Source organism: Neoarius graeffei, chromosome 18 (genome assembly GCF_027579695.1).
Source record: "Neoarius graeffei isolate fNeoGra1 chromosome 18, fNeoGra1.pri, whole genome shotgun sequence".
Taxonomy (NCBI): Eukaryota; Metazoa; Chordata; class Actinopteri; order Siluriformes; family Ariidae; genus Neoarius; species Neoarius graeffei.
Window position 1 is genome coordinate 47,659,784 of NC_083586.1, and position 23,773 is coordinate 47,683,556.

A 23,773-nucleotide genomic window follows, 5' to 3' on the forward strand; every position below is an offset into this window, starting at 1 on the left:
TGATTTAACATCCAGGTCCCTACCAAATCCACCATTAGCTTGATCAATTCTATAAAAGTCTATTTAAATTCTGAAAACTGTACAAATGTTGTTTTCCACCAAAGAGGCGGGATTAGCCAACGCAGAATAGTGACGTTTGTCTCTTGTTGATGACGTGTAGGTCGCATGAATGCGACCTGTCCGGTCAGACTGCAGTCGCATGTGAAAATAACGGATATGCATCGGAATTAGGACCACGTATCCAAGCGGCCTGGGTCGCATGTGAAAAAATCGGATCTGTGTCGTTCAGATTGTCAATAACAAATCGGATACAGGTCGCATATGGGCAAAAAAATCGGATATGGGTCGTTTCAGGGTGCAGTCTGAACGTAGTCTAAGCCTGCTATACAGACATACTGTGACCAGGCAACATTTTAATAGTCCTGTGAAAGATAATTTTTAATATATCGTCCAGCTTTATATGACTGGTTTTCATCAAAAAAAAAAAAAATGTGATAAAGGAAGGGCATGACATTGCCAGAGGCACTTACTGTGTTGGGTAGTGAAGGCTTCTGAAGTCGGAACAGATTCACTTGTGTGTGTGTGTGTACGCATGTGAAAGATGTGTTTAATGTGTGAATTTGATCAGAGAGATGCAGGCCGGGAGGGATATACTCACTGTCACGCTGATAAGGTCACAGTTGAGTTGGAGCTGTCGCTGTTTGATGACATGGACAGTTCCTGATTCGTCCTTCTTCACCTGAAAACACGCGCATACACATCAATCAAACCCTCTATGAATGTGCTACCTTTTCAGTGATAGCATGTATTAATGTTTGTCCCTTACCATGAAGTGATGTGAACCTCTAAAGACCTTACAACCGAGTTGGGGTTTGATCTCAATCAACCTTGTAAAGCAAATCTTGCACACATCGATTTTGTTTCCCCCAGTATAAAATCACACTGCTTTTGAATCGCAATTATAAATTTTCACACAATTTATGTGTGAATTTATCAATTATGCATCCTTAAAAAGATCTTGTACTGTAAAATATATTGTGCAACAAGTCTCTATGCTCGGCATTGAACAACTCCCTCATTTCATGATTTGATTCAGTTCACAATATTGAGTTCACAAAATCGATTTTCCCAGAATGGTTTTGAAAAAAAAAATTGAAGAAAGAAAATTTTATTACCAAAAAAATTGCAACATTTATTTTCCTATTCTTTATAAACTTAAATATTCCTTTTGTTAAGTTAAAAAAAAAAATTTTTTGCTTCATTTTCTTAATAACCAACAATAATTATTTGTCCACATTTGTAAAGGTTGGAGTAAAATATAATAGCAGCCTATTAACGAATATATTCCTTTTTTTATAAATGAAAAATATTAACAAATAGGCCTTTTCTTAATAAACTTTTATGAATCTTTGTGAATTCTGTAGTCATCTTAAACAGAAAACAACTACCGACTTTTCTTTTTTGCTTTTTGTTCAGTCTATTTGTTGCAGCTTTAGAGCTGTGTTGCTTCCTCCTACAGTGAAGTCACAAGTATTCCCACTATTTAAATAATATTGGCTGGCTTTTTTCAAAGACTCGTTCAATATCATGCTAGCTGAATGGAATATATCTGATATACCATGAAAAAAGCCATTATTATTATTATTATTATCATCATCATTATCCATACACATTCCTTTTGGGTGTTCAATGCATCTTTCTCTTTCAAAAATCTCTCAAAATCTTTCGTGTTTAATGAAGCAAACCTTGCGGCCATGTTTGTTTACAAATCGTCACAGTCGCTCGTTAGCGCGGAAGTTTTATGCCTCCCATGTGTGACGTCATGTTGTCTTGACAACCATGCAATATCCTAAACCATATTCAATGCTCATTCGCCATTGGCTAGAGTGACGTAATGCATGTACTGTAGGATAAGCGATATGCTAACAATATCGCATGCTGTCAAACCAAATGAATGAATCCTGCTAGAAGGGAATAGAACACATTTTTATTCCATGGAAAAAGTGTCCTGTATGGATAATAATATACGTTATTGCACTCTCTGCTGTCTAAACAATGCAACTACAGAGATTATGCAGCCTGATAATAATTACACGATATATCATTACGTGCCTACTCCATGCCTTCAGGATTTTTTTTTTTAACTTTTTCAAATGCATTGTAAAATATAAGTGGCTTTTTATTCCCCCTATTCAAATCCATGGGGTGCAAACTTTTGCCCTTAATTTCTAACCAGAACGTATTGGAGCTGCGTTTCGTCTGTGGCTGAATCTCTTAAGGTGTTTATCCGGCCATTTTATGGACTATATAGATTTTACAACATTATATTATATTACATTATCCCCTATGTAGTGAGCATAACTACAGAATGAAGAGAAATCCATTTGTGACTGGGCAGAATTGCGAAGTATTGCTGCTTGAGGACACGTTAAAGGGTGACAAAGCCGTTAAAAATGAAACTGATACTGAAATTTTGTGCACCAATACAGAATACTTGTATAGAGATTCACAGGGTGTGTGTGTGTGTGTGTGTGTGTTTGTTTTCGAATCGGCTAGTTCTTCCCGAGTGTATAAAATGTGATGCTCGTTATTCTTACCAGCAGGAAGTGGACAGTGTCTCCTCTACAGAAGGCGAGGATGGGGTTCACTGCTTTTTGTGCAGCTACAAACTGCCATGCCAACTGGGGCACGCTGGCAGGGTCTGTCTGCGCTCACAACAACACCAAAAAAATAACCGACTGTCAAACCAAAAGTACAGAGAAAGAAAACAAGAGGAAAAACCCAAACCCTCACACCCATGAGCAAACCACAAAACCACAAAGAGACACATAGAAACGCTCACGTGGGAAGCGAACAAAGCTCCCCCCAGGGACAATCAGTGCAAATCAGACTCTGAGGAAAAGGAAGGACTCCAGTCTGACCGGACACTACTTATTCCAATAATGGCACACGTAAGCATTCAGATCGAGCACTGTGGCTTCACATGACGCTCTCGGTCGCTGGCAGTTTAATGGCAGGAAAGAACGAAAGAGAAAAAAGGCCTATTGAGGAAAATAATTACGTCTCTCTATGGAGCTCTACAGCTGAGAGAGACGATGATGCAGTGAGAATGAGAAAAGTGCCAGCATGCGATGTGCTCTCGGGTGGCTTCATCTGACAGCAAAAAAAAAAACAGAGAAAAAAGAAGGAAAAAGACAGAGAGAAAGGGAGCGATGGAAAGTGCCAAAGAGGTAGGGGGGAAAAATAAAGTGAAATAACTCTGCTGTCTTTCAGATCATTTTCACATCAAAATCACACAAACTAAAAAGGTGTGTATAATATGACTCAGCTCTCACACACACTACTAACGATGACGAGTGACAATACCTTCCCATATGGAAACGTCATCCAGACCTTTAGAGATGGCTTCAGTCCAATCACCAGAATCTGAGAGAGAGAGAGAGAGACAAACAACTGTTCATTATCAGTATTCTCAGCCAATGCAGGTGTAAACATAAAGGAGAACTCGAAGGTGTGTGTAAGCGTATCTGAGTGTTTAATGAATGAAATATCAGCAAGTGCTTGTTTATGCGTGATCCACCACTATTTGATTTCTCATAATCGTGATGTGACACCACTTTTTTTTTTTAACTATATACAGTTCTCAAAAGTGAAATATGTTTCTCTTTTGCATGTACTTCAACCACAAGTGATATAATTTTTTAGTTGTATATGTATTTAGTAGGCGGCACGGTGGTGTAGTGGTTAGCGCTGTCGCCTCACAGCAAGAAGGTCCGGGTTCGAGCCCCGTGGCCGGCGAGGGTCTTTCTGTGCGGAGTTTGCATGTTCTCCCCGTGTCCGCGTGGGTTTCCTCCGGGTGCTCCGGTTTCCCCCACAGTCCAAAGACATGCAGGTTAGGTTAACTGGTGACTCTAAATTGAGCGTAGGTGTGAATGTGAGTGTGAATGGTTGTCTGTGTCTATGTGTCAGCCCTGTGATGACCTGGCGACTTGTCCAGGGTGTACCCCGCCTTTCGCCCGTAGTCAGCTGGGATAGGCTCCAGCTTGCCTGCGACCCTGTAGAACAGGATACAGCGGCTACAGATAATGAGATGAGATGTATTTAGTATAAATAAAATTGATGAGCCACACCATGAAGCTATGGGAAAGGGTATTGAGAAGTAGCAATCTGTGAACAGCAGTACGGGTTTATGCCAAGGAAGAGCACGTCGGATGCAATTTTTGCTTTAAGAAGTACAGAGAAAGCCAGAGAAAGCTACATTGTGTGTTTGTAGACCTGGAGAAGGCATACGATAGAGTGCCGAGAGAGGAGTTATGGTATTGTATGAGAAAGAGTGGAGTGAATGAGAAATATATTAGAGTGGTGCAAGACATGTGTGAGAACAGTGAAACAGCAGTGAGGTGTGCAGTTGGAACAACTGAATGCTTCAAGGTGAAGGTGGGACCTCATCAAGGATCTGCTTTGAGTCCTTTCTTGTTTGCCGTAGTGATGGATAGCTTGATGGATGAAGTGAGGCAAGAGTCACCATGGAACATGATGTTTGTGGATGATATTGCGATATGTGGTGAAAGTAGAAAGGAGGTTGAGTTGGGTTTGGAGAGATGGAGGTATGCATTGGAACGAAGAGGAATGAAGGTGAGCAGTAGTAAAACGGAATACATGTGCATCAGTGAGAATGGGGATGAGAGTGTAGTGAAGATGCAAGGAGTAGATGTAAAGCAAGTTGGTGAATTCAAGTACCTGGGGTCAACTGTGCAGGAGCTGCGATAGTGAGGTGAGAAAGCGAGTGCAGGCAGGGTGGAGCAGTTGGAGAAGGATTTCGGGAGTCATTTGTGATCGGAAAGTCCCAGCAAAAATGAAAGGTAAGATGTATAAGACAGTAGTGAGACCAGCTGTGATGTATGGATTGGAGACCGTACCCTTAACGAAGAGACAGGAGGCAAAGTTGGAGGTGGCGGAGTTGAGGATGTTAAGGCTTGCGATGGGAGGTTGGACAGGATAAGGAACGAGCACATCAGAGGGACAGCACATGTACGTAGAGAGCTTGGGAATTAAGCTAAGGGAGATGAGACTGAGATGGTTTGGGCACATCCTGAGAAGAGATGCAGAGCATGTTGGAAGGAGAATGTTGAGGATGGAGCTGCCAGGCAAACGAAAACGAGGAAGGCCAAAGAGGAGATACATGCATGTGGTGAGCGAGGACATGAAAGTGGCAGGTGTGGTAGAGAAGGATGCAGAAGACAGGGAGCAATGGAGACGAAAGATCCGCTGTGGCGACCCCTAATCAGGAGCAGCCAGAAGATGATGTATTTAGTATAAATATGCAAGCGATTATAGAAAATTGTGCTTACTGATTGGTTGAGAAATTCAGACCATTTCTCGAGAACCACCTCGAGCAAAATGGCGGCTGATCGCTTTGCCACCGTAAGTCAGGAATAATTACAAATGATAAAAGCAAATGCTGTTCCTAAAAGCACTAAAGACGCTACGAAGTTTGGTCTAAAACTATTCAAACGTAAGGTGGGACTGGGATTTATTTCATCAATTTCAAAACAAAGTATTTTATGCGAGTCGGAGTAGATAAGCGACACAGGTCTACGCTGCGCCTTTATTACGTTTACATGCCGCTTTTGAAGGTTGAAATCATTTTTTAAATATATATTTTTTTAAATAATCACCTGTGCAGAAATACTAAAACAATTATCTGGCTCAGGCTCAGTAAATATCAGTGATTATTATTGTTCGATTTAAAGCCATGATTTAAGTTAGTTTTATAGCTACACGTGATTTAGGATTGTTACACTTTATGATTTTAATATTGTAGAGCTTTTAAGATCCTTTATTATTTTAGACTAACCTGACCTTCCTCTTTGCTAGACATAAACATGGTGTCTTGTTTAAAATTGCTGTGAAAATATCTCGCACGCTTTGACGTGCATAAATGCTGAAATTGCTGAATCGCTGATATGAATATTATTTTGCTTATGATTGAAGGTTTCATTCACACACACATATTGTAAGGTTTTATTCCTTTGTAAGGATAAATAATTGTAAATATTTATTCTTGACCAAGAAGGCAGTAATCCTTAATACTTAATACTTATTCTTAATATTGTTCTGTTCTATTTTATTATTTCAGTTAGAAGGCATTGAATTCTGTGTAACTTGTAAGTTACTGTGTGACCTTCTGTCTAAGCTAGACACAATGCTCGAGACGTGTTTTGGAACATTCTATCAGAACATGAGGTAAATGTTGATATATCTGTTAGAACATCTGAAATGTATACAGGATATATTTTCACTTACACACATACATATTAATGAAATTAAGGAATTGGAATTAAGATGTGATTTGCTGACCTAGCCATATTCACACACACGCATTCACAGACACACCCACAGATCCACACAGACGCACACACACACACACACAGACAGATATCAAACAGTGATGTCATTTCATCCACACAGATAACACCCACATATAATAACCCTCTGTATGCTTGTCTAATTGGGGGGGACTTGCAAATAAAGATGTGAACTACTTTGGGGTTCCAGTCTTTCTTTCGTGACTCACCCCACCCAGACGTCTGGGTGACACGGGGGGACTGATCTCGAGATGGTGAGGGCCCGAGAGGTAGAAGAAAAAATCTTACAATTTGGTGGCCCGTACGGGGAATACTTCCAATCAGGTAAGGGGTCTCTTTTAATTGATTAGTTGGGGGGACTTGCGAATAAAGATGTGAACTACTTTGGGGTTCCAGTCTTTCTTTCGCGACTCACCCCCCCCAGACGTCTAGGTGACACGGGGGGACTGATCTCGAGATGGTGAGGGCCCGAGAGGTAAAAGAAAAAAATCTTACAATTATACATACAGGACGCTTTTTCAATGGAATAAAAACGCGTTCTATTGCCTTCTAGCGAGTTTCGCTCATTTGGTTTGATAGCATGCAATATTGTGAGCATATCGCTTATCCTAGGTGTATTACGTCACTCTACCCAATGGAGAATGAGCGCTGAATATGGTTTACGGCAGTGGTTTTCAAAAGGTGAGGCGCGCCTCCCCTGGGGGGCGCCAAAGAGTCACTGGGGAGGCGCGGAGAAACACTTTATGCCTAGTTGTTAAAATAATAAGAGGTTTTCAATGTGCACAAGTAGCCTAAATCTCGGAATATGTTCTTTCCGATGACATTATTAAGTTGACGTCTGTTAAATTCAGGTTTTCATGTTTTTTTCCTGTTGTTGACGTGAGTTCAATTTTACATTGGCGTCTGTTTAATTCATGTATTAATATATTTTATTATATCACATTATTTTATTATCATATTTTATGAATGAATTTTAGGAATGTTTTTTTTAAGTGGATGTAGGCCTACTTTGTTACAAGAAAAACAATTTGATACAGTAAACAAAAGAAGAAAAAACATGTATTGGCCTATCAGTTATTATTGAAACACACCTGTGTGGGGAATATTTAGGTTTGGGTTTGGGGGGGGGGGGGGGGGGTGTTAGGGGGGCTCGGTTGTCTTGACCTACTCCAAGGGGAGGCTCGCATTCAATGAATTTGAAAACCCCTGGTTTACGGTATTGCATGGTTGCCAAGACAACATAACGTCACACGTCAGAGACGTAAAACTTCCACGCTAGCGAGCGACTGTGACGATTTGTAAACAAACATGGCCGCCAGGTTTGCTTCATCAAATATGAAAGATTTTGAGAGAATTTTGAAAAAGAAAGATGCGTTGAACACCTGAAAAGAATGTGTATGTATTATAATAATAATGGCTTTTTTTCATGGTATATCAGATATATTCCATTCAGCTAGCATGATGCTAGCTGAATGGAATATATCTGATATACCACAAAAAAAAAAAAAAAGCCAGCCATTATTATTTAAAACAATAACCTTGACTTCATCTCGGTTATTATTCACCGATATTCCTTCAGCGAATAATTGTTAAATATTAAAGAAACAAAAAAATGAAAAAGGAGAAATTTGCATTCAAAGCTTTCAATACCTGTTTCAGCTTCACTCCTTAAACTAACTTCATAAATCCGACACAGTCATATCGATTTCATCAAAACGAGATTAAAACACCAACAGCCTCCTCCGCATACACAGATCATGAGTCCAATCTTGTTTGAAAACAAGTGTTGTCGAACAGATCAACATTTTGTTCACGTTGTCAGAAAATCAAACAGTATGCAATGTGACACACCTCCACAGGAGTTCTTGTAGCTTTCGTTTAATTCGATTCTTAGTTAAAGATGACTATAATATTGCCAAGAATGCTTAGTTAATGACTGATCGTTAGTATAAGCAAAGAATTTGAGACACAGGTTTTAAGAAAGAGACCATTTTAGTGGTTTATGTGATCTGAACACAGTGGAGCTCTACTGCTGTTCTTCATTCTGACAGAAGAAATTTAATATTCAGTATTTCAAGTAATTAATATTTGAATATTGTGACATTTTTTTAATGGTTTTTACATGCCTAATGTTTAGTAGAGTGAGAATGTGTAGAAGTATGGCATGGAGAATAAATGTGTGCGTGCGTGCGTGTGTGTGTGTGTGTGTGTGTGTGAGACCTTGGTGAGCGAGGCCATGGCCAGCAGACAGTAGTGAGTAATAGGATGGTCTTTTAGTTCAGGGCCTGCGTGCAGCGGTTCAACGCAACACACCTCCCCCTTACTGCCGCTGAACAAACACCGAGACTCACATGTCCTCATCCCCATCACCCGCCTGCCAGGAAAAAGAGGTTTAAAAAAAAAAAAAAAAGAGAAGAGAGGGAGTGAGACAAAATGAGAGTGAGAGGACAAATAAAATCATCAAGGCTTTCAGCAGACTGCAGTCAAACCCATTACTCTGTGTGATAGCAGTGATCGGTAAATGACTAGAGGCAGTTCCATCAATCAGCACGCGCGCGCGCACACACACACACAGTTATACAGGCCACAGAGATGATTCAGAGCCAGAGGCACGTCATCTAAAACAGAAATTTAGGCCATTTTGTCCATCATTCCTCGCTGCTAGTCTAATCTTAAACAAAGCTGATATAATTTCAAGAAATGAAGAAATCAAGAAATGCAAAATAAAAGATTCCTGTAGTCTGTAGTAATCACATCTCTGATCTGATCGGATTCTCATTATATTGATTCAAAATGGATCAGAGTACAAACAAGACGGGTAGAGCAGATGTCCGTACTGTAGGTCACGACTACATGGTTTAAAAAAAAAATTTAAAATTAAATAAAAAATACTAAAACACTGTCAATGGACTTTTTCCTAACGAGGTGGAGTCACTCTTAGGAGGAGGACTCGACTGCCTCCTGGTGGTCAAAAGTGTTATCTCGCTTCCCCCCAAAAAAGAAAAAAAAAAAACTGCAAATGAACCAATAGTGCAATTTTGAGAGAGAGGAAAGAGAGCGCGAGAGAGAGAGAGCCTGACCCCAATGTTCTTCAAGAAGACTTAGGAATCATATCTAACTTTAAATCAATGGATTATTGTTTAATATCATCATTTTGGCATTGTAGGCATTTTAGAAAAGTGTAAGTGTAAGTGCGGGACAAATGTGTTGTATGTGTTGCAGTAGTACACATTATGCAGGTGTTTCGTGGCAAGTCAAATGTTAGCCTTAGCTCCACTACCCAATATAATAGCTGTCTTGCTAACGTTAAACACACCTGCATAATGTGTACTACTGCAACACATACAACACATTTGTCCCGTACTTACACTTTGTTGAATTAATTCAATATCATAGTCGCCACTGAAGTCCACTCGATCCTTGTTTACCGTCAATGGATCGGTCACTCGTCAAACAGTCCGCCAAAACCCGAGTAGGAAATGGGAACAGCCTCCGGGGGAATCGCTGAGCGTAGCTGTCAGTCAAACACAAGTTACCCAATGGGAATGCATTCCTGGACAGCCCACCCACATATGAAGTTTGTGCCAAAACTGCAAGCAAAAAGTCAGGGAGCGCAAACGAGAAAGCTGGAATCGCAACCAAAATAAATTACGTCAAACAAAACTGAGAAAGACGCGGAACAAAAATAAAAGGTTTCTGAAGAGTAATAGACTGATATTTTGCACGATTACACGAATAATTTGTTTGCCAGTCTAAAAAAAATTGACTTTTTTAAATTTTGATTTATCATTTTTGTTTGATATTTCAAAAGTATTGTATGAACATTTTGGCACAAAATTGATTCCATAGAAATCCGCCGAAAAGCGGAAAACTCTCATCCCTGCTATCGCCATCACCGCTGTCACACCCGAAGCATTACTAATTCGATTGTTTGAATGGCAACAGGTAGATACACAGCTTAATTAGCTACCATCTATTGGAAGAGTATTTAATTGTTCTGCCGGTCACTATACGTCGCTGGCATAGACGAACGAAGACAAATTATTTGCAGTAAATACATAATTTTCGGAACAATTAAGTGAAATTGGATAATGTCCCACGGTACACCTGATGATCTCTCACGGCACACTAATGTGCCGCGGAACAGTGGTTGGGAAACACTGGTGTAACTAACATGGAGTAGTACACTATTTCACGCACAGGTTTAGTTGGTTTGAGACATTTTGTGTCAAACCTCAATCAATTATTTTAGCAAGCTAGCTTGTTTTTAGCTAATGACACCGGACATGGTTGTTTTAAACAGTATTTATTTACTACTAGCTTTGATTGTGAGGTAAAACTGCTATTGTTTGTTTACTCAGACTAGAGTGGGATTAAAAAAAAAGCCTCTGAAGCGATTTTACGTCACTTTTTAAAGCTTTGAGCTAACTGCTACTAGGTGTTTGAGCTAGTTTTTTTTTTCTTGGCCCAAAATAGCAACTGATACAGGCAAGGATTGCCTCAAACAGTTTCTTTGCTCGCTAGATAGCTAACCAAGCAGCCAACTTCGCCAACTATTTGGTTGATATTAGCTACATCTGTGGATTAGCTAAGTAAGCTAACTGGCTTTAATGCTAATGAAGCATCACCTGCTAATTATTAAGCACTTCATACAACTGTTACTAGTGAAGAAAACCCCACAGAAAAAAGCACAACTAGTTATTCACTTCTTCCACTTTAAAAAACAAAGTGGACATGTTCTGTGTTTTTAACCAAACCCTGAGGTAAAAATGGAGGGAAATTCTCCTCAGCTGTGGTAGCTAGCTAGCATTCTGTCTCTCATGTACAGTGGTGCTTGAAAGTTTGTGAACCCTTTTGAATTTTCTATATTTCTGCATAAATATGACCTAAAACAACATCAGGTTTTCACACAAGTCCTAAAAGTAGATAAAGAGAACCCAGTTAAACAAATGAGACAAAAATATTATACTTGGTCATTTATTTATTGAGGAAAATGATCCAATATTACATGAGTGGCAAAAGTATGTGAACCTTTGCTTTCAGTATCTGGTGTGACCCCCTTGTGCAGCAATAACTGCAACTAAACATTTCTGGTAACTGTTGATCAGTCCTGCACACCGGCTTGGAGGAATTTTAGCCCATTCCTCCGTACAGAACAGCTTCAACTCTGGGATGTTGGTGGGTTTCCTCACATGAACTGCTCGCTTCAGGTCCTTCCACAACATTTTGATTGGATTAAGGTCAGGACTTTGACTTGGCCATTCCAAAACATTAACTTTATTCTTATTTAACCATTCTTTGGTAGAATGACTTGTGTGCTTAGGGTCGTTGTCTTGCTGCATGACCCGCCTTCTCTTGAGATTCAGTTCATGGACAGATGTCCTGACATTTTCCTTTAGAATTCGCTGGTATAATTCAGAATTCATTGTTCCATCAACGATGGCAAGCCATCCTGGCCCAGATGCAGCAAAACGGGCCCAAACCATGATAGTACCACCACCATGTTTCACAGATGGGATAAGGTTCTTGTGCTGGAATGCAGTGTTTTCCTTTCTCCAAACATAACGCTTCTCATTTAAACCAAAAAGTTCTATTTTGGTCTCATCTGTCCACAAAACATTTTCCCAATAGCCTTCTGGCTTGTCCATGTGATCTTTAGCAAACTGCAGATGAGCAGCAATGTTCTTTTTGGAGAGCAGTGGCTTTCTCCTTGCAACCCTGCCATGCACACCACTGTTGTTCAGTGTTCTCCTGATGGTGGACTCATGAATATTAGCCAATGTGAGAGAGGCCTTCAGTTGCTTAGAAGTTACCCTGGGGTCCTTTGTGACCTCGCCGACTATTACACGCCTTGCTCTTGGAGTGATTTGTTGGTCAACCACTCCTGGGGAGGGTAACAATGGTCTTGAATTTCCTCCATTTGTACACAACCTGTCTGACTGTGGATTGGTGGAGTCCAAACTCTTTAGGAGATGGTTTTGTAACCTTTTCCAGCCTGATGAGCATCAACAATGCTTTTTTTGAGGCCCTCAGAAATCTCCTTTGTTCATGCCATGATACATTTCCATGAACATGTGTTGTGAAGATCAGACTTTGATAGATCCCTGTTCTTTAAATAAAACAGGGTGCCCACTCACACCTGATTGCCATCCCATTGATTGAAAACATCTGACTCTTATTTCACCTTCAAACTAACTGCTAATCCTAGAGGTTCACATACTTTTGCCACTCACAGATATGTAATATTGGATCATTTTCCTCAATAAATAAATGACCCAGTATAATATTTTTGTCTCATTTGTTTAACTGGGTTCTCTTTATCTACTTTTAGAACTTGTGTGAAAACCTGATGTTGTTTTAGGTCATATTGATGCAGAAATATAGAAAATTCGAAAGGGTTCACAAACTTTCAAGCACCACCATAGCTGGCACAATACATGAAAAATATTTTAACATAAAACTTGTTTTTTATTCACTTAGCTTAATCTTTGTACAATTACACATGATTACAAGCTACAGCTTTTGTGATTAAAAAAAAAAAAGCTTATTTATTTTTACAGGATCAGACATTATAGGTTCAGGCTAAAGGAACTGGTAGTGCAGCAAAGTTCTACTATTTAATTAATGTGTTCTTTGTTAATTTGCTGGACTGCCTGACGTGTCACTGTGACGAGGTTAGACTTAGGAATGAATAAGAATAAAGGCACTGTGTGTGATTACTTCAGAAATGTACTGCAGCCTAAGGCTAGTATCTCACTGGGCTGCGACAGCTTGCGCCAAATTGCGAACGTCATTCGCGAGAGTGTTTCAAAAGTGTCTTGAAACATTCGCGGGGCTTCTCAATTTCCTCGCATGAGTCGCACAGTGTCACTCCTTCGTCGGTGAAATTTTGAACGTGTTCAAAAAATTTGTGCGACAAAATTTCTCTCAAAATAGCCGCAAATGCGTCGCTGATGTCGCAAAGCCGTCGCGAACCCTTCTCAAGTCAGTTTCCGTGAGGCTTCCTCTACTTCCCTGCCTGGGGAAGGAAAGCCGGGCTGCGATAGCCTGCGACTAGTTGGAGACACAACAATTCTGGTAAAATATACGAATATCAATTCAGTGTGATTCCAAGTGGAAATTGTCGCTAATTCGGATATTTTATCGCAATTGTTGCGTCTCCAACTAGTCGCAGGCTGTCACAGCCCAGTGAGATACTGGCTTAAACTGGACTACAGGACACAACACACAGCTCATCTTCTGCTATAGTAGTATTCAAATAAACATATTAATAACATGACTCAATGGTGACACAAGTTACCTTTTAATGCTTAACCATTAAAGCAGCAGTAGGTAACATGTATAAAGAGTATTTATCATATTTACTAAAACTGTCACTATGTCTTGACAGTAGTACATTACACAAATTATCTTGGGGGGGGGGGGGGGGGGGAATCAGGCTCCTGTGGCTCCATCTAGTGCTCTTAATACCATCTGCAAGAATCCACCATGCCCAAATCAAAACAACCAATCCTTGACTTACGAGTGACGTCAAAGCAAAATAGAAACCCGGACGTCGGCCATGATGGTGGAGACACAAATGCGAGGTCAAGTGACATTCCATACAAAACATAGTCACGCGTGTGCGACTCTCTTTGTTTTTCCACTGCTTTAAGTGTTCTTTTAGCTCTGTGCTGTATATGGTTGTGGTCATAACAGTACTCTTTACCATGGCACGTTCTGATTTTTTTAGAATTCCATCCGTAATTCGGAAAGAGGGCGAGGCTTTGTACGGAGAGGAGATGAGGGAATCGGGACACTTCGTCCAATACTTAAAAGGGAACTGAAGTCATTTTTAAACTTGCTTTATTTCTTAATTAACGTGTTATTCAATTACGTTTTCGGTTTTAGTAACCTTATATCGTGACTCGTATTGACAACTAATTGCAATTAAATATTATACTTATCGGCCTGTTCGGTTTGTAGCCATGTTGAATTTAGTTCGTTTGGTCCACGGCAGGCGTCGCTTATTCGCGCGATCTTCACGAGACTTGTGCGAGACTTCGAAACGTGAAGTGTCAGCCAGGTGTCATTGCCACCATTTTGAAAACTGTTTTCCAAACGAAGTATTGCACAAAAACAAGTTTAAATGACGATTACTGCCTACTTTTTTCAAACTTTCCTGATTGCTATCAAAACAAACAAAACTTCCGGCTTGATTACATCAGCATTCGAAAGAGGGCGCGCGCGTCTTTTGACAATGTTGGCAGATGTTGGTCACTTTGATTTGATTTCCGCTGTACGTTTTACTTCTGTCCTACGATGTCTCGCACAGGTCTCAACGAATCTCGTTTACGGCCGTTGCTTTGACATATGGACTGATATATTACAGAGCATATTTCAAACACTCCTAACTTTTTTTTTTTTCAACTTTATTGGGCTACTTACAAAAAATTACATCAATAAGAAATTAACATTTACAAAAATATAAGCAATAATAAAGAAAAAAAACAAAAACTAAAATTAAAGTTAGCCCAAAAGGGTGAGCACGAACGGGAACAAGTCCCATGCTGGGTGCAACCCTTAGCCTTACAAAAGCAGTAAAATTATATAAAAATTCAATTAATATGTCTAAAACTAATTACAGCCTGTGACAGGAACAAGTTGGCGCAAGCGTCCATGTACATGGCCAGTCTGGGTCAAAGAAAGTATCCAGGTGCTTAAACATTAATTTCTTGACACTTAAAGTGAAAGAGGCAGAGCTAGAAAAGGCAATGGAAGTATCCACTGCGCTACAGACACGGTTCCATAATTTAACAATACGGTTAAAAAAAGATGCCTGGTAGGTACTTGTCTTACATAGCGGCGGCTTTAGATTAAAGGAATTACTGGCTCGTGTCCTCCCGTGCGATACAAAGGTGACAAAGTTGCTTACGTCTAGATCAATCTCTTTGTACAAGCATTTAAAGAAAAATACAAGATCTTTAAGTTCACGGTCTAGTGCTAGTGGCAAGATGTTTAAAGCCACCAGCCTGTCCTTGTACGACATCTCACCTATCTTTCACTTGCTACGGCAGTGACAAAATAGCGATCAAAAATGCATTCCGATATTTAATAAAATGAGATAAATAGAACTTTGATAAAAAATTTGCCTTCAGTTCTCCTTTAAGACATTTCGTCCAAAGCCTTTTTCATACACACTATCAGTTATTTAAAATTTCAGGTATTCCGGTGTTCGCAAACAAAGCCCCCATGAGAGCGCCACTCGGCGCCTAAAGATTTAATATGATCCAGCCAGCTTTAAAAATTAATAACTCAGCCAACGGAGTTCACAGCGAAGCCAAATTTTACAGGTACCTCCCTCTAAGCCTCCCCCTTCAAAAGAGCACGGTCTTGGGTTGGGATTCACGAACGAAGCCCCTGGGAGAGCGCTGCTCCGTGCCTAAAGATTTAACATGATCCAGCCGGAAACATAAACATACAAGCGATCAGCCTGCAATGACAAGGGATTTAACTCATACCAGGGTCAGCAAGTGGCACGAGCCGACGTGGTGACCCCCCTTAGTACGCTCTTTAGTGTTGAAGCGCACGTACTATGGAACTCATTTTCTTTACAAAAATGTTTTGCTTTGGTCAAATTCCATCGAGAATTCCTCCTTTTTTCGAACAAACAAACACCCGAAATATAAAATAATTGATAGTGTGCATGAAAAAGACTTTGGACGAAATGGTCATTGGACGAAATGACCTGTATTCATATTCGATGGTCGGTAGAAGCGTCTTATCTTCAGAAAAGTCTGACTTTTTTTAAATAACATGGGTCAAAACCACACATCATCTCTTTGTATCGAATCTTCGCTGGACCGTTCAAATCGTGGTAATACTGAGAAAATTCAGCATTCTTTACAGACACGCTTTCGGCGGCTGCCATCCTAGTTGCTTTGTATATCTACCATCATGGCAGACGCTCACGACGTAGCACATTTTGATCACGTGGTTGCAAGTCATCTATCAGAGCAAGGGGGAGTGTCTGATGGGTGTCACTGTTTGTGCACACATCCCCCTCCCCTGCTCGATTTATGTTTGATTTGATATTCCAAAAAAAATAAATAAATTGCAAAACTAAGATGCTAATGGTTACAGGAACACGGCTAATGCTAACGTTAGCTTGTTTCCGACGCTCTTAGATGATCACCTCTAGCTAAGGCGACTGATTAGCATTGTTTTACTTTAAAGTTGATAAGTATCTTTGTGAAGTGCTCAGGCAATCATATCGATTTGGTGTTCGTCCCGATATTTAGGTGTACCTGTGTTTTCACAGGTAAAAATTTCTCATAAGTGGTTTACTGCTTATTTAACACTATTCACAACGGTTTCTGTTGTCAAACAATCATCTAAGCACTGAAATAATCATGTGCTAGTTCTTTTACCAAACAGATATTGCAGTCGATTTCTTTTCATGCTGAGCTGGAGTGTGACCCAATTACAGTGCACAGTCGTGTGTTTTAGAGGAGTGGCTTTGGACGGAGGGCTAAAGGGAAGGGGTGGGCCTTTGTGGTTGGATACTTTAAAATCTAGCTTAGTCTTACTGCTTTTTCCAAAATGACCTACCCTAGATTTAAGAATTCATTTAAACTACACTAAGTAACTTTAAAAACGCACATTGATAAAACTTGCTGAATTCGTGCTGAGTTTATCTCAAGAAGAAAAGAAATATATCACGATGGAAAAATAACTTCGTTCCGCCCGAATAAGTTCCAAATCTGTGCTCAAATCAGAATTTAAGGGAGTTGTACTCAATAACGTACAATATGACTCGGGTAGTCAATGACATGGACAGGCTTTAATTTTCAAACAAATTTTGCATACACTGTACACACACAATCTTGCCTATAAATACCCGGGGGAAATGATGGGAAAATTGTCGTTATTGAAGATGCCACGCCTAAGCCAAAATCAACGTGAACAGGCCATCGGGATGTTGCGTGCCGGAAGTACACAGACAGAGGTCGCCCGGCACTTCGGTGTTCATCATTCGACCATTTCCCGTTTGAGTCAGCGCTACAGACAGACAGGGAGCACCAGGGATCGTCCACGCCCTGGTCAGCCTCGAGTCACGACGCCAGTTCAGGATCAGCGCATCAGGCTAGCTCACCTCCGTGACAGATTCCTGACACCCTCAGTCACTGCCGCTGAGACCCCTGGACGACACAGACCCAGAATCTCCAGCATGACGGTCCGAACATGGACCAACTGTCACTTTGAATTTTTTTATTGTGAATTAATTCTTGAGTTTGACAATAAATGTCCTTTATCGATGTTTCAAGATGTGTGTGCATTATATACAATACAATATAAATTTCAAATATATGCATGGATCTAAAGTGATATCGTGTTGAATTCCATTGTGCGTTTTTAAAGTTACTTAGTATAGACAGAACTCGACACCAACGGCGTTGATGGGAATGCCTCCGCCTGGTAGACTACACGCCTTATTAAGTTGTGATTTGGGGATGGACATTTGACCTCACAGTAATCTTGACCTGTGACCTTTTAACCTCAAAATCTATCAGTTCATCTTTGTCCCAAAGTGCACAAATGGTGAAAGTTTGGTGAAATTCCTTTCATTAGTCTTTGAGATATCGCGTTCACAAAGTTTGGGGATGGGCATTTGACCTCACAGTAATCTTGACCTGTGACCTTTTAACCTCAAAATCTAATCAGTTCATCTTTGTCCCAAAGTGCACAAATGGTGAAAGTTTGGTGAAATTCCTTTCATCAGCCTGGGAGATATTGTGTTCACAATGTTTTCGGACAGACATTTGACCTCACAGTGACCTTGACCTTAGACCCTTTAACCTCAAAATCTAATCAGTTCATGTTTGTCCCAAAGCGCACAAATGGTGAAAATTTGGTGAAATTCCTTTCATTCGCCTTTGAGATATCGCGTTCACAAGGTTTCGGGATGGACGCACGAACGGACGGACAACCCGAAAACATAATGCCTCCTGCACCTTAAGGTGGCGGAGGCATAAAAAGGCACTGACTGCAAAGTCAACTGCAATATTTAAATTTTTTATTGTGCATGGGATTTTCCTATGTCTTGTAAGAACAATATCGTGCGGATGAGATGTGATCATTTTTGATGTCCTGACGGTCGCTTTTCTCGGTTTTGAGACCGTTTTCCTCCCTCTTGAGGTAAACAGTACGGCCCTACAGAAATAGCTGAACGTGAGGCGCTTTAACTAATTAGCATAACTATGGAACTGCGTCACACCAGGATGGCGATGCGGGAAAACATCGCAACTCTGCATCGACTTTGGAGAGTTCCGAGTCACAGGGATGTAATTTGTGGTTGACATTCACGAATAGAGCCGTGAAACAAAAGATAAATATCTTTTCTCTGTTACTGCTTTTGTGTTGTCGTTTCTTTCCATGCAAGATCAAAACATTAGGTGTATAACTCCATACTCGCTACCGTGGAGTCGAGCCCATGCATTCTAAGGCTAAGATAGCTAAGTGGTAGCTAGAATTATTTAGTTATCTGTCCAGAAAAATTGCGTCATCTCACCTTGCTCTATCTTCCAGTTGCACTCACTAGGCAGGCTTTCCTTTCCTTTCCCGCTGGCGGGAGAGCCGAGTCCGCCATGTTTGCCCACACAGACTTGTTCTGGTTAAAAGTAGATCAGACATGCCCCACGGTGGTCATGTGATATTGCTGCTCATTTGCTTCAGCAATCTCCGGAATCGTAAAATGCGGGACGCATTTTTATCTCGGCAAAACATTTGCACACAGGATACATGGTGTGTACAGTAGCGAAACATCTCAAAACTCCAACAGCAATACAACGTTTTGCCCAGAATTCAACTTTGCAGTCAGCACCTTTAAATAAGACAAGTCAAAGTGGTTGTTTCGTTTCATACTGCCGATTCTTGCTACCACTTAACTAGCATCATGAACTCTGAACAGATGAGATACGTTTTAAATACGACACACTGAGGAGAAAACACACTTCTCTGTCCATTTGTATTTAAACATTTTGTGTTCAACGTCGACTTTTTTAAAACCAAGCTGTCAGTTTGCTAATCAGATCAGACAGGATAAATAAACAAGATCCAATGTGAGCTACTGCTCACTTACGTATCGCCCCGCTCTCGCTTAGATCAGAATGCACGCAATGGAAGGAACAGGACACTTATTATGAATGTTGACTTCAACAAATACTGTATTTTTCGGACTATAAGTCGCACTTTTTTTTATGGTTCGGCTGGCCATGCAACTTATACTCCGGTGCGACGTATATATATATATATATATATGTTTTTTTTTTTTTTCACCGCGGAATAACTGGAGCTGATGCTGAGTCTGACGACAGCCACGCAGAAGAAGAGGAAACGGCGCTTCGTCTGCCGCTGGAGTTGGCAGAGTTGTTCAGAAGCGACACCGAGGATGAGGAATTCAATAGATTTGCTGATTTGGAGTGAAATCGTCAGCTTGATAAACTTGATTGACCTGTGTTTTATTATTAATGATAGGCCTATAGTTATTTAAATAAGTTATGTAATGATTTTAGGCAGTGCTTAATTTGTGAAGTGGGAGGTCCCGGAACGCAGGAGGTGGGTGGGTCCGGCGACTCAAAAAAAAAAAAAAGGCGGGGGGTGGGTGGGGGGTGGTTTACTATAACTTTACGCACACGCGCTTATTGTGTGTGTAAAAAAATAATAATAATATCAGACATTATGATCTTAGAAAACGCTTTAGTGACGAACAGTTACAGACAGTAATATGTCATGATATGTTATAAAAAAAATTTTTTTATTAGGCTATATATTAAATTTATCTTCTAAAATAACAGACTGTACTCATATCACAACCGGTTTATTTCACCATTGGAGATCAGATCACACAAGACATGAGTTAAATGACTCATTTTAAGGATTTAAGTAGGGTATTTAAAAGCAGTGCCAGCAGGACCTCATGGCTTAGGTGTATAAGGCGCCATACCATAAATCCGGGGACCCGGGTTCGATTCCGACCTGCGGTCATTTTCCGAGCCCTCCCTGTTTTTCTCCTGCTCATTAAAAGCAGTGCCAGCAAACATAAGTGCAATCAATTCAAGTAATAGTTAAGAAATAAAGGGTTTACAAAACAAGTTGGAGAATTCATTTTAAAAATTTTAGTAAGCTTTCTTGTTTTTTTGCCATTTTTTCCACAGCGCAAGCTAACGGCTACAAAAAACCCGGTGTTCTATTGAGCGGAAGTATACACCCCATGTCCCCCCCCCCCTTCCCCTTTCGCACAGATTTTGTGGATATCATAGGAGAGAAATCAACAACAGATATCAAAATCAAAACCGAACACTAAACAAATTTTTATTTACTTATTTAATTTATTGTTTGATTTTTTTTCCCCTTTGTGATGGTCACGGAGGTGATCTGATCCATTTAAATAGCTGCCGGAACACCGAATGAAATGAAAATAGCTGCCGGATCCGACAACGGAGGTTACGGATCTTGTTCCGTCATGTTCCGGCTCAAATTAAGCCCTGATTTTAGGCCTATAGGCTATTGAATAACTTGATGTTACGGTACATATTCAGCCAGTTTTTCTCTGGGCTATTGTAAATGATTTTGTTTTGCATTTTTAAAAATAACTCTCCTTCCAAGATGAACTTTTTTCTTCGTCTCTGATGTTATGGTGTTAATGGTCTGAATAACGTTTAATGTTTTTATCTGATATGACGTTAACTGGCAGGCGCACTTTCTGCCTGTTTTTTTCTCTGAGCGGTTGTTGTTGTTGTTTTTTTTTCACTAGACAGTTGTTTTTACTATCGTACCTGTCTTTGGAGATGATATACCTATAGCCTACTTGACCTCTGATTTGATGAAATAAAATTCGACAAAAATGAAGAATGACACTCCTCGATGATGACTACAGCTTTAATAACACAGATGAAAGAGCCATGGGGCGATAATGAACCCTACCGGTAAAAATATTCTAAAAGCAAACTGATTAATGCATCAGTAATAGGCTACTAATATAAGTTATAATAATAATAATAATAATTAAAGCCGCAAGCGGCCTCGACGGGCCCTCGCGCCAGCGGCCAAGGGGGGCGGGGGCATGCGTCCCCGCGAAAAACCTTCCACAGCGTCTTCGGCAAGAGACATTACTCCCACAATGGCGACAAAGCACAGAATTGGACACAGAGTACACGGTGCGCTGAGATGTTGTCATGGACAGAACATTTTATGCCATGGCTTCCCAACCAAATTAATGTATTTACCTCATCAGTCACCAAGCTATAGCTACATAGGATTGTCTTCTGTTAGACATCTATTAGTCTGTATGTAACGCTGCAACACTTGCTCCCGACTGCCTACCCATTCCCCACAAGTCATGTGTGTTTAAGGCAACCAAAACAACATACTCCTGGTGCCTCATGATTGTAAACACCTCTCCTGCAACTTCTACAGCGCAATGAGCGCCCCCAGTGGTGAAAGTTCACCAAATTTGGTATACATGTCAAGGGACCTATGAAGAGTTGTTGTGTCAAGTTTGATCAAGTTTGACCAATCAGAAGCCGAGATATAAATTGTTGCCCGAAAACAGCGCCCCCAGTGGCAAAAGTTCACAAAATTTGGGAGATATGTCAGGTGACCTGTTAAGAGTGTGCGTATCAAGTTTGATCAAGATTGAGTAAATAGAAGATGAGATATTGATTTTTGAAGAATAAATGTTTTGGTTTCTCCCATGTCAGTAGGTGGCGCTATGCTGTACATGAGCGATTATGAGTTGGAAAATTAAGTGTCTACAACAGCAACGTACTATCACAAGGTTGTGGTGTGAAGGAAAAGCATTATGGAATTATTTACCAAAAACATGTTTTGGAGCAATTGCGTCGGCCAAAAACAGCGCCCCCCATGGACGAAAATTCCCAAAATGAGGTATACATGACATGGGAGGTAGTAAGAGGGTGGCCGTGAAGTTTGACCAAATTTGAGGAAAGATTGGATTTTTTGCCCAAAAATAGCGCCCCCAGTGGCGAAATATCACAGAATTTGGGTAGCATGTCAGAAGCCCAATGAGTGATTTGCGTGTGATGTATGAGCAGTTTTGACCAATTAGAAGATTTGTTATGAATTTTTAAGCATGTAAAATTTTGCATTGAAAATCGATTGACGTATAACTTCTGAACGGCTTATCCTACGTGAAACGTATTTAGGAACTTTTGTCAGCCATGTCTGTAGATGATGACTATCAATTTTGGTGACATTCCTATGAACGGCCTAGGAGGAGTTGCGCCGTCTTCGTGGCCATGCATTTCGCACAAAAGTGAAATTACCTCACTTCCTGTTGGGCGTGGCTAATGCATTGGCATTACATTTTTGTCCGGCTTAGTGAGATACATATGGGTACCAAATGGCATGCCACTACTACAAAATACATGGCAACCAGGCACCTTTATGCGGGAGGCCAAAATCACAACGACTTAGGGGGCGCTATAGAGGCCCTGAGGCCCGCCTGGATCTGGGCTTCTGGTTCTCAGTAGCGGTGGCAGTCTAAGAAAAAGGAGCCAAATTTCGTGCGTTGTCGACCATGGCAAGCGCCCCAAAAAGGGTCTTGTAAAGAATTTGCTTGCCAAGTTTGACAAATCAGAAGCTGCAATATCATTTTTGCCATAACCAGCACCCCCAGGGGCGAAAGTGCACAAAATTTGGCGTATATGTCAGGTGAGCTATGAAGAGTTAGCGTATGAAGTTTGATGACAATTGAGTAAATAGAAGATGAGATATAGATTTTTGAAGAATAAATTTTTTGGTTTTTCCCATGTCAGTAGGTGGCGCTATGCGGCACATGAGCGATTATGAGTTGGAAAAATAAGTGTCTACAACAGCAACGTACTATCACAAGGTAGTGGTGTGAAGGGAAAGCATTATGGAATAATTTACCAAAAACCCGTTTTGGAGCAATTGCATCGGCCAAAAACAGCGCCCCCCATGGACGAAAATACCCAAAATGTGGTATACATGACATGGGAGGTAGTAAGAGGGTGGCCGTGAAGTTTGACCAAATTTGAGGAAAGATTGGATTTTTTGCCCAAAAATAGCGCCCCCAGTGGCGAAATATCACAGAAATTGGGTAACATGTCAGAAGCCCAATGAGTGATGTGCGTGTGAAGTATGAGCAGTTTTGAGCAACTAGAAGATTTGTTATGAATTTTTAAGCATGTAAAATTTTGCATCGAAAATTGATTGACGTATAACTTCTGAACGGTTTATGCTACGTGAAACGTATTTAGTAACTTTTGTCAGCCATGTCTGTAGATGATGTCAATCAATTTTGGTGACATTCCTATGAACGGTCTAGGAGGAGTTGCGCCGTCTTCGTGGCCACGCATTTCGCACAAAAGTGAAATTACCTC

The 23,773-nt window shown here is 40.5% G+C and overlaps 1 protein-coding gene across 1 annotated transcript in view; it reads right to left on the bottom strand.

Moving 5' to 3' along the window:
- The window catches only part of vps8 (VPS8 subunit of CORVET complex), a 414,958-nt gene that overhangs the window by 346,075 nt on the left and 45,110 nt on the right, over positions 1 to 23,773 (bottom strand). Inside the window, exons 10-13 of the mRNA XM_060898945.1 lie at positions 8,589 to 8,742; positions 3,367 to 3,426; positions 2,598 to 2,705; positions 659 to 739 (exon numbers count right to left, since the gene is read on the bottom strand). Of these exons, the coding sequence (XP_060754928.1) occupies positions 659 to 739; positions 2,598 to 2,705; positions 3,367 to 3,426; positions 8,589 to 8,742 (403 nt within the window). The remainder of the gene's footprint in view (positions 1 to 658; positions 740 to 2,597; positions 2,706 to 3,366; positions 3,427 to 8,588; positions 8,743 to 23,773) is intronic.